This window comes from Bos indicus, chromosome 4 (genome assembly GCF_029378745.1).
Source record: "Bos indicus isolate NIAB-ARS_2022 breed Sahiwal x Tharparkar chromosome 4, NIAB-ARS_B.indTharparkar_mat_pri_1.0, whole genome shotgun sequence".
NCBI classification, from domain to species: Eukaryota; Metazoa; Chordata; class Mammalia; order Artiodactyla; family Bovidae; genus Bos; species Bos indicus.
In genome coordinates, this window is record NC_091763.1 from 66649659 (window position 1) to 66661705 (window position 12047).

General features: G+C 42.4%; 1 protein-coding gene across 6 annotated transcripts in view; it reads right to left on the minus strand.

The window, feature by feature from the left end:
* Positions 1 to 11926, minus strand: part of PLEKHA8 (pleckstrin homology domain containing A8) — a 113074-nt gene extending 101148 nt beyond the window's left edge. For 3 of the 6 annotated variants that reach the window (XM_070787268.1, XM_019958821.2, XM_070787267.1), the window contains exon 1: positions 9158 to 9596. In XM_070787268.1, the coding sequence (XP_070643369.1) occupies positions 9158 to 9197 (40 nt within the window). In that variant the 5' untranslated portion in view covers positions 9198 to 9596. Of the gene's footprint in view, positions 1 to 9157; positions 9600 to 11727 lie in introns of those variants that run through there. The other 3 variants (XM_070787265.1, XM_019958822.2, XM_070787266.1) reach the window with 2 other exon arrangements.
* Positions 11927 to 12047: the final 121 nt, after the last annotated feature.

Consider the following 12047-nt stretch of genomic DNA (forward strand, 5'->3'; position numbering starts at 1 on the left):
AGGCACTGTGCCATCACATGGACCTAAACACGGTTTACAGGTACAAGGAAAGGGGGTGAAGGGACAGGAGGCAGTCAGGAAAAGGAAGCAAATCTAGATGACAGTTTTTGAACACCTCAGTCAGACTGTGTCATACCTACAGACAAGATACCTTCTGGACTTTCCAGTTACATGGAATTATAGAAGTCTACTTCTTACTTCAAACTTGAGCTGGATTTTTTGGTAAATAAAATTTTTCTAAAAAGGTATCACATGATTATCTCACTAAATGTAGGAAACATACTTGATAGAATTAAACATTCTTTCATAAAAGTTCTTTAAAAAAAACTAGGTATAATGGGAACTTCTTCAACCTGATAAAGACATCTACAAAGACCCAAGGCTAACATTATGTTAGTTTCTCAATCTTGTCCGACTCTGTGATCACATGGACTGTAGCCCACCAGGCTCCTCTGTTCATGGGATTCTTCAGGCAAGAATACTGGAGTAGGTTGCCATTCCCTACTCCAGGGGATCTTCCCAACCAAGGGATTGAACCCAGTCTTCCACATTGCAGGCAGATTCTTTACCATCTGAGCCACCAAAGACCAGATGCTTTTCCCATGAAATCAGGAATAAGACAAAGATACTCGCCACTTCTAAGCAACACTGTATTGGAGGTTCTAGCCAGGGCAATTAGAGTACAGAATTACATAAAAAGCATTCAGACTGGAAAGGAAAAAATAAATCTACCTCTGTTCTCAGACCTGCTAATGTGTATATATATATATATATTTTTGGAAAAGGAATCACTTTAAAAACTATTACAATGAGTTTGGCAAAGTTGCAAGATTTAAGACCAATATACATATATCAAGTGTATTTCTATACAATTACAATGAACAATCTGAAAATAAAATTAGGAAAATAATTTCATTTACAATAGTATCAAAAAGAACAAAACAAGAATAAACTTGACAAAAGAAGTGTAAAACTAATACTCTGAAAACTACAAAACATTATTTAAAGAAACTAAAAATTTGAAGATCATTATTGCAAAACTGTTATCAGCTTGGTTTTTTTCTCACAGAGTGCCAATGTCTTTTTATGTTTAATCGACAGTAATTATTTGCACAATTCATTTTTCAGTTCAAATAACAATGAATGGTATATATATTTTTTCAATGAGAACAATTTTTCTTTAAAAACATGCACTTATATTTGGATATAAAAGGGCATAGCTCAAGTTAAATCTGTACTATAACTATTTCATAACAGCCATCATTTTTAAATCAAAATTTTTAGAGATCTCCTTATTTCTTTAAAATCCAAATCAAACAAATGATTACTTGTGAGTCAAACATACATCTGACTAAAACACACTGTAGTTTCCCTTACTTTTTACTCAGCAGTCTTGTGATGAATAGTTCATCCAAACATATCACTCAAAAAAATTTAAAAAAATTAAAAAACTGCACTCCATTAAAGACTTAAATTTTTTAATATTTTAAAATTTATGCATAGTGAAATTTCTTCTTTGGTTAACAGTTCTGTGTTTCGATAAACACATAGTCCTCTAACAACTCAAGATACAGAAAAATTCCATTATCCTCCTCTTAAAATTTTTTTGTGCTACTCATTTTTAGCCAAGCCTTTCCCCCAATCCTTTACCCCTGGCCAACCAGTGTTATGTTTTCAATTTAAATTGAAAATATCCTCTAATTTTCTTGGAGACTTCTTTGACCCATAGGTTACTTTGATGTATTACTGTTTAATTTCCTAATGTTTGGGGAGTTCCTACATCTTTCTGTTATTAATTTCTTGTTTACTTTCAGTAAAGACACATAATGTTATTTTAAATTGGCAAGGTTTCTACTATACCCTAGAGACCCCCTACAACACCAATTTGAAACTCTCAGGCTTGGTTTGGTTTAATAATCTAATCTAATACTAACAACACCCCAGTATATCCTCCTGCTCCCAGAAAAGAACCCTCCTTTTTAGTCCTGCTGGTTTCTTCACTGAGGATCTCTTCTGTTCTCTCACAAGTCCTCCTGTCTAAGCCGATCCCACCAACCCTTTGGTCCCTCCTTTTCTGTGAAGCTTTCCCTGAGGGTGATTGGTAGCATCCAACTACACCAAGGGACCAGTTATATGCAATGTGGTCCCTCTAAGCCTTGTTAAGCCACAGACTCAGAATAACCACAGGTCAAAATCACAAAACCACAATACCACAGGTCAAAATCACAAATTTAGCTGAAAGGGCATTTTCACCACCCTTCGGTCCCTTCTCTTCTGTGAAATTTTCCCTGAAAGTGATCAGTAACATATAACTATTCCAAGGGACCCACTACATGCAATGTGGTCCCTCCCTCTAAGGCCTGTCAAGCCATAGCCTCAGAATAACCATATAAAAGCTTAAAGGGCAAAATCACAAATTTAGCTGGAAGGGCACTTTCACAGTTGAGAAAGATTTCCACTAGACCATGATCTTCTTGGGGCTGCCCTGGTGGTTCAGATGGTAAAGAATCCACCTACAATATGTAATGCCTGGGTTCGATTTCTGGGTTGGGAAGATCCCCTGGAGGAGGCAAAACATATATGAACAAGTGTCACCGTTTACCTGGGGGGATAAGCAAAATTGAGCTTTTTTTGCTCAATTCTAAATAAGACGAAAGGGTAACAGGAAGTGGTAAGGATTAAACACTGAGAGTACAGTCTGAGAACAATAGCCCCCAGGCTTCTTCCATCTATAAACCACTTCAATCACATAATACTCCATGGGTCACTCTTAGTATATCCAATCACATCACACGTCCAAATCAAGGGGAAGACAGATATTGCTTCTGGTAGAGTGCTAATGAGGCAACAGTTTCACATCTCTTATGTTCCTTAACAAATTATTGATTAATTTTCGCTGGGAGCTAAAGTACAGAGACAAGTGGTACACAGAATTGCATGATCTGCAATAATCATTCATCCGCAAGGATGACTGTCATAGGACTGCAGAGTCAATTCCAAAATTCCGACAGTTTATTTGAATCTTTTCCTTTATAATTTATACCCCTCCAACTTCCAAAAGAACAATTTAAGGAATTCAGGATACAAATGGCAACCCACTCCAGTACTCTTGCCTGGAAAATACCATGGATGGAGGAGCCTGGTAGGCTGCAGTCCATGGGGTCTCTACGAGTCAGACACGACTTCACTTTCACTTTTCACTTGCATGCATTGGAGAAGGAAATGGCAACCCACTCCAGTGTTCTTGCCTGGAGAATCCCAGGGACAGGGGAGCCTGGTAGGCTGCCGTCTATGGGGTCGCACAGAGTCAGACACGACTGAAGCGACTTAGCAGCAGCAGCATACTCTCAGAAACCATGAGAAACCACAATTTTCACACAGGCAATACAAACTGATTTTTTTCCTGGCATCAATAATCAAAACTACTATCCAATTAACCTATCCTTAAGTGAACTATGTACCAGGCGGGTTCGTATATGCTATCCATTTCATCCTTATAACAGACCAAGTATGGCTATTATTCTTGCTGTCACGAAGCTGAAGCTCATGGAGATTAAGAAGAGCTAAAACTATTAAAAAAAAAAAAAAAACTTCTAGAAAAAAAATAGGACCTAGGGTTAGGCAAAGTGTTAAGATTTGACACTAAAAGCACAGGCAATAAACAAAAAATTTGATATCAAAATTTAAAAATGTGCTGCAAATGATACCATAAGGAAGTAAAAGACAATTTACAGAACAGGAAAATATATTTGCAAATAATATATGTGATAAGGAAATTGTATCTAGAATAAAGAACCCTAACAATTCCATAATGAAAAAATAAATAATCCAATTAAGAAATGGGTAAAGGATATGAATAGACATTTCTCCAAAGAAGATATACACAAATGGCTAAATAAGCACATGAAATGATGAGTAACATCATTAGTCACTGGGGAAATATAAATCAAACCACACTGATTTATCACTTCACACTCACTAGGATGGATATAATGAGACAGACAATTACAAGTATTGGTGAGGATGTGAAGAAATAAGAACCTTCTTTCATTACTAACAAGAGTATAAAATAGAGAAGCCACTTTGGAAAAGTTCAGCAGTTCCCCAAACCGTTAAAGTGTTACCACATGATCCAACAATTCTACTTCTCTGATTAATGTTCAAGAGAAATGAAAACACATCCACACAAAAATCTGACACAAATGTTCACAGCACCATTACTCATATTAACCAAAAAAAATGAGCAATCCAAATGTTCATCAATGGATGAGTAGATAATCAAAATGATATTTCCATATAGTAGAATATTATTTCTTAACAAAAGGGAATAAAGTACTGACGCATGCCACAACAATGATGAACCTAGCAAAAAAACATTATGCGAGGTAAAGAAAGACCATATCATGTATGATTCCATTTATTGCATTTATATAAAATGTCTGGAATTGACAAAAATTTATATAGACAGGCAAATGTATATAACCTTGGTGGTTGCCAAGGGCAAGAGGGAGTGGGGTGGGAACGATCGCTAGTGGGTATTTCTCTTCAGGATAAGGCAAATGTTTTAAAATTGATTGTGGTGATGGTTGTACTCGGTGAATATATTAAAAAACACTGATGAGTATACTTTAAATGGGTGAAATTCACGACAGATTAATTAATTACTATCTTGGTAAAGATATTTAAAAATAATTACAACAAAAAAGGTTGACTAGTGGTTGTGAGCCCATGCTCTGGATCACTCACACTCCAGATGACTCCTTAGTACTGTCTACCCAGCACAAACATACGTGGACAAGCATCACCTCCTACCTGGGGGGATAAGCAAGACTATAGCACCTTCGCAGACCATCATCTGGCGAGCGTGATGCAAGCTTCTGTTATTTTTGGAATGCAGGACTGCAATGTGCTTGTGCCCTAACGCACTGGAGGGGCCCAAGAAGCCTGCAGCTGGCTAGAGCTCATGACGGCAGCCCTCCTGTGTGCTGAGTGGGCAAGAAAGCGAACTAAAACTGAAAGCAGAAAGCTCAGAGCAGTTCTGAAAATTTCTGAGTGACAAAACACATGCACAACACTGGGCACAGTCCTCCTTGCTCCCAGACTCCTCCCCACCTCCCATTCCCAAATAGAGTCTGCTATTCCAGGCCAACATACTTTAAATATAGGTACATTATGAATCAGCTAGAATTATATAATGACCAAGCAGGAAGGACCTTTGCAAGTATTATGTAATGAATGGAGCACTGATGCTGGAGGCACTTACTAACTCCGTAACCTTGGGCCAGTCCCTTCCCCCATCTTTCTGTGCCTCAATGTCTTCATCTGGAAATAATAAAGTCAACTGCTTCCTACAATTGCTGCAAAGATTAAGTAACTTAATCTGTGCAAAATGTTTAGAATAGTGTCTGGAACATCAGAAGTGTTTAAGTCTTTTTACTCTTGTTACAATTATTAATGGGTAAATCTCATCACTCTTATGGAGGAAGATACTAAAGCTCAGAGTGATAAAGTGACTTTGCCCCTGGCAGTGACAGAGCTGGCACCAGACCTCAGGTTTCTCTGACTCCTCAACTAGCGTTCTACTATGGAGCATTAACGAATAACCAAGCAGGTATAATGCCCCTCGACTAACGTTTAGGGCTTGAAAGATACAAATAACAAACTCACAGTGGCCTAGCATTATGTCTCATACAACAGAGATGTTTGTGAAATGTTTAATCTATTCCCTTTCCATTTCCAGTTTAATCCTCCAATATGTGAAGATAGGGCTGGACACTAAATACCCAATGTTCTGCTGCTTAAAACTGGGTAGCTCAAGAATGTTAGAGAAAATACACAGACACTCCTTTTCTTTTCCTTTTCTCCTTTTCTCTGATGGAGCACAGGGTACTTGAGTGTGCCTACTATATTAGGTAAAAGAGACTTTTCTTTTCTCTTTCTGTATTTTAGCAGTACATTCATGCAAGCAATTAAGATACAGCTATTCTCAGGTCTTGATGGATGTTTACAACTTTCAGTAATTGAAACCTAAACAGTTTCAAGAGGCAAGAGAAGCTCACAAAATAACTATAGTATTTGGCAAAATACAACAAATGTAGCCAAAGTAAGCTTTTAAACAATTTCATCATTTCTTTCTTACTTACACATGCACACTCGCACATGTGCGTGAGCACACACACACACACACATGTGCATGAATAATCACTCTGCAGTGCTTAAACCAGCCTATGAGGCTGTGCAATTTCAGGCCTGCCCCCCATCTCTGCAGTCTTGTTGGAGCCTCTTCTCAACTCTCCAGACTTTTGGGTCTTCTTTCCTTTAACTCACCAGTCTTTATCCAGCTTTACGGCCTTCACGCTGATATTCCCCGTGCCTAAAAAGTTTCTCCTTACAGCCTCCAACTGCACCTCTGCCTTGGCCTCACCACCTACCCAGCTTTTATTTAACCTTTAGGCTCTGCTTAGATAGTTTCCTAAAAGAAGCCTTCCCCAATGACCCAGACTTGCCTCTCCCTTCCTCCCCTCTCAAATCACACACACTTGAGCACCTGCTTCTAACCACTTATCCAATGAATGCCTGTCTCCCCCACCAGACTGTAAGTTTAAGAAAGGCAGGAACAGTGTCTGTCTTAACACTGCTTGCCCCTTGCCCAGAACAGGGCCCAGCACACAGCAGCTGGTGAATGAAATTAACAACATCCTCCAAGGATTCCAAGGATTGGCTGATAAACTGATTTTGCTAATTCTCCACTCAGATTTGGACATAATGTATCCTGTATCAAGCTGTGGACATGACAGAAATACACAAATGGGTTAAGTAATCTCTTTGGAGAAAAACTCAAAATGAACAAAAACTTAGACAGATATTACATGTATTTTTAAATTACTATGTGCAAAACCATAAGAAAAAAAAATGTTACTTTAAAAAAAAAGCTTCAGGAGAAGAAAATGGTGTCTTCATTAGCGCTTGTCATTAACACTCACAGGATGCTCTTTTGGGGAGACTAACTTGCACAGGCGAGGAAAAGAAACTAGGATGCATTTGCTTCGCCTAGGTTGTTACCATTCCTTTCCAGAGTAAATGTATCTCCTAAGGAAACAGAATGCACTGGACGGTAATTTTAAATATACCTAGGGAAGGCTTCCCAGGTAGTACAGTGGTAAAGAATTCGCCTGTTAATTCAGAGGACGTGAGTGAGATATGCGGTTTTGATCCTGGGACCAGGAAGATCCTCTGGAATAGGAAATGGCAACCCACTCCAGTATTCTTCCCTGAAAAATTCCATGGAGAGAGGAGCCTGGGAGGCTACAGTCTATGGGTTTGCAAAGACACAACTGAGCGCGCGCGCATGCACGCACGCACATACACATCCAGGAAAAGTCCCCCGTGGTGTGATGGGCTTTTATGCACAGTGTGTCCACAATGAGGTGGCTTGAGGGACAGGGGAACAAGCAGCAAAATGTAAAGCCAGCCACTGGCAATGGCTCCAGTTTCTTTTCTTTAGGGCTTTCACCATGATGGTATCACTCACAAAATTAACTTCTCTCACTTAGGGCAGAAAAAAGTAGACTTTTTCCAAGAGAACAGATGGTACGGGCACCACATGATAAAGATTCCAAAGATCCTTCCAGAGAAATTTAGCTTTTTTGAAGGATACATAAAGACAGTCAGGGGGAAAAGGCCATTTCATGAGCAAGAAGTAGGTATAGTAACAACAGACTTAACTTGGTAAAAGAGGTAAACTTGGAGGAGAAGAGCAAGAAAGGAGAGGGGAAAAAAAGAGGGCAAAGGGAGATGGAAAAAAAAGAGCACTGAGGATCAAAGAAATAAGTTAAAAGGCACGTGTGATGGAAAGGGGTGAAAGAACCAAGACCCGTGACTAAATTTCACTCAGGGACATAAGATCCTACATCTCAGAGCTTAGAGATACCTCTGAGGCAAATCACTTGATCAAACATCCTCCCTAACATTCAGCCAAACCCAGTCATGAGGTATCTACATCTAATACATCAAATGAAGGTCCCTGAAGCAAACAGCAGGTCTTCTAAAACACTTCTCCTCACTCAGTTTCTACTAATGATCACAAGAAAAATAAACAGAATTCACTTGTAATCACACTATGCATAGGGAAGAGATTCTGGGTGCCATCAACAGGCACACTTTCAGCTGTGCTTTATAACCTCATCAAAGTCACTACTGCCAACTGATCCTCCCAGACACAAACGTCCTTAAAACACCCCTGAGGATCATATTACAACCCTAAAAAAAAAAAAATCCTAGGCTCCACAGGATGGGAAAATACACCTCCACCACTTAAGAATCACTGAGAATATTTCTCATTTCAAATTGCTGTTAAAACTGTAAGAGCCTGCCTAGCTCATTTTCCATAATAAAAAGTTTAATTTCAAAAAAGGGCCTAGCACAGTTTCCAGAGCACAGAAGGCTTTTATTTATATACTCATTTATGAAAATGCTCCTTCTGAATCATATTCACAGCTGAAAAATAGTTATGACCTTCTCAAGATATGAAGTACTTCCACAAATTGGAAAAAGGGGGTGGGGTACTATTTTTAAGCCGTTCTGTTCAGCAGGGCAAGAAAAGAGTTGCTAATATTTGCATCCTATTTTACGGTCATTTCCGAGTAAAACAAAAAGAAATGTTCGGTGAGAAAACCAAAAACGTGCATACTTTGGGGCTGAGACTCAGATACCCTGGTCTGCACTCAGGTAACTCTGCAAGTGACAAAAGGAAAGTGCTTGTAATGGGGACTTTGAAAAAGAACCTTTGACCTCTGCTCGCATTCACGCGAAACCTTCCCGAGACCAGCTCCTTCGCCAGAATTCGAGGCTCCCAGAGGACCCCACAGTCGGAATTAGCATTTCCCTCCCGCTGACACCGAGGGCATCGTGCCTTTCAAGTCACCCCAAATCTCAGGATTCGGAAGTGAGGAGAGCTGCCGCTCCCACCCAGCCCCCACAGGGGGCTGTGTCTGTACCGCACGGAGCCAGAGAACTGCTGTGGGAAAACATTCCCAGTCCACGCAGGCCTCTCAGATCTCAGAAGAGACCGTGACCCCGACGCCCAAGAGGCGAGTCCCGACGCCGCCCTCCCTCGGCTCAGACAAAGGACTGGAACCCTGGCACGCCCCCTACTCACCGCTCAGATAGTTGGTCCACTTATACAGCACCCCCTCCATGGCGCCCGCGGCCACCTCGCCCTCGCCCGCCGGCCCCGTCACTGCTCCAGGCTCCAGGAGGCGAGGAGCACCGGCAGCAGGGCCATCGCCCGGCGCTGCCGAGCCGGTGACTCCCGGCGCCCGGGCCCAGTGCGGGGACGCCCCGCCGGCCTCACATCCTGGGCCCGGGGGCGGGGTCACTGCGGCGGCCTCCGCACGTGAGAGCGCGGCCGGCCGGTGGTCCCAGGCGCCGCAGGCGGCGCGCTGTCCTTAAGGAGGCCAAGGTACTAGGTGGGTTCGAGGGGCGACTGAAGTCACCAAAGTGTCGCGAGTGAAGTAGCCGGTCGCTGGCCGCGCCACGGCGCACTACCTGAGTGCTCGACCCACCGGGCTCAGGGCCCGCTCGCGCATGCCCAGTGCACCGCCTGCGCGCCGGTTCCCAAAATCCACCCCGGAGTTTAGCTGAGATGCCGGCGTGGCTGACCTAGTGAAAAGAGGCCCGCAGGGAAAATGAGTCCGGGCGGGCAGGCTTGCGACTAGAGGGAGGGTGAGAAGGGAGTAGAGAGGCCTCTGGGACAAAGGGGAACACAGACTTGACTCTATGGTACCATAGATGGGTTCCACCTCCCGATGTTTGGGAGCCACCGTGGCCCCTTAGGGTGCCCGCTGGATTCTAGTCTTCAGAGTCTGTCATTTCAAGGCTAACTGATCCTACACACTTCAAGGATATTGAGGGGGTACCCAACCATAGGGCATAAGGAGATGATGGGAATTTCACTATAGAATACTGTGAGTGACCAGGGAGCAAAAACAGATCTTTAAACTCTAAAACCTCCGCTGCACGAAGTGTGGTCCGTGTACAGCCGCACTGAAGGCACCTGGGAGCTTGTCTGAATTGTAGGATCTTGATGCAAGGCCCCAAACTCCTGAAGGAGATCTCCAGGCGGGATTCCCATGCATATTAAAGTGTGAGAAAGTTCTGTGCTAAGGATATTTGACTAGGGAAAATGTTAACTATAGATTCTGTGGTAAAAGCAGGTTACAAAACAGTGTACAGTAGGATCCTAATTATTTTAGGCATATGTCACAAAACTATGTGCCAAAATGTTGATGACTATTTCTGCATGGTGGCGTTACAGATTTTTTTCTTTTTCTTTAGTGTAATCTAAAGAAGTAAATCTCTTATTTGCAAAATCTGTTGCCATAGTTCACAAATAAAAACAGAAAAATTAATTTGCTATTTATCTGAAATTCAATTTTAATTAGGCTCCTGTATTTTTTTAATTATTTATTTTTAATGGGAGGATAATTGCTTTATAATGCTGTTTTGGTTTCTGCCATACAGCAACATGAATAAGCCATAGGTATACACATATCCTGGAGAAAGCAATGGCACCCCACTCCAGTACTCTTGCCTGGAAAATCCCATGGACGGAGGAGCCTGGTGGGCTGCCGTCTATGGGGTCACACAGAGTCGGACACGACTGAAGCGACTTAGCAGCAGCGGCAGCAGCAGCAGCATACACGTATCTCCTCCTTCTTGAACCTCTCTCCCACCTCCCACCCCATCCCACAGATGGGTTGTCAGAAAGCCCTATGCTGTGACTCCTGTATTTTAACTGGAAACGAGTATTTTCCAGTTTCTTCCAAGTCAGCTTTAATGAACAAGTATTGCTTTTGAAATTATGCAAAAAATGTAAAGCAAAATCTTTAAACTTAGCCTGTATAATTCATAACTGTGATTACTATTTCTGCTTTAAAACAGAGGTCTGTATATCCTTATCCTTGATAGAGGCCATTATTGACCATCTACACTTTTGTTGTTCAGTGGCCAAGTTGTGTCCGACTCTTTGGGATTCCGTGGACTGTAGCACCCCAGACTTCCCTGTCCCTCACCATTTCCCAGAGTTTGCCCAAATTCATGTCCATTGAATCAATGATGCCATCCAACCATCTCATCCTTTGTCACCCTCTTCTGCCTTCAGTCTTTCCCAGCAGCAGGGTCTTTTCTCATTATTGACCCTCTACACTAAGATCATCTAAAATTATTAGTGACCATAATATTGTATGGTGTTGTAGAATGAATCAGATGTTGGGATGATGGAGCTCAACTGCTTTTGGGGCTGAATAAACTTAAGCAGGACACTTAACCTCTCCTAGCCAAAATATTAACTTATCTTTTAGAGGGATAAAAGAACTTGCCTTACCCACAGAGTAGTGAGGTTCACGAAGAACCAGAAAGCACTTTGAAACCTAAACCACTGTTACATGCCTGCGTGCTCAGTCGCCTGCGTCTCTATGATTCCATGAACTGTAGCCCACCAGGCTCCTCTGTTCATGGAATTTTCCAGGCAAGAATACTGGAGTGGGTTGCCATTTCCTACTCCAGGGGATCTTTCCCAACCAGGAATTGGGAACCAACTAGGAACCCGAGTCTCCAGCGTCTCCACCACTGGCAGGCAGATTCTTTACCACTGCTCCACCTGGGAAGCCCCCTTACCATACTTTTTGGTGTGCGGGGTGTTGGGGGGAAGGGAGCGGGCTCTCTCACCAACCGTGAGACGAAAGGAGTCTTTCCTGAGACCTCTGCCATTTCCCCTGGACCCAGGACTTCACAACCCTGCGGATTCTTTACATCTCGGAATCTGTCTGAGGTTTCCGGTTAGCTGTGCTCCCCACCCCTCTCTCCAATTCCTAAATTGTGGAATTCTGTAATCCCCGGGCCTTCAGGACCACTCCGGGTGGTTTGCTTCTGCGCTACCTCCCCTCAGCGGAACTGCAAATTGCAATATTGTGACACCATTGGCTTGAGAGACTCCTGAGGGACAGAATCACAAGCCAATGGGAGGCCGTCTTTCCAGGAGCCAGCGT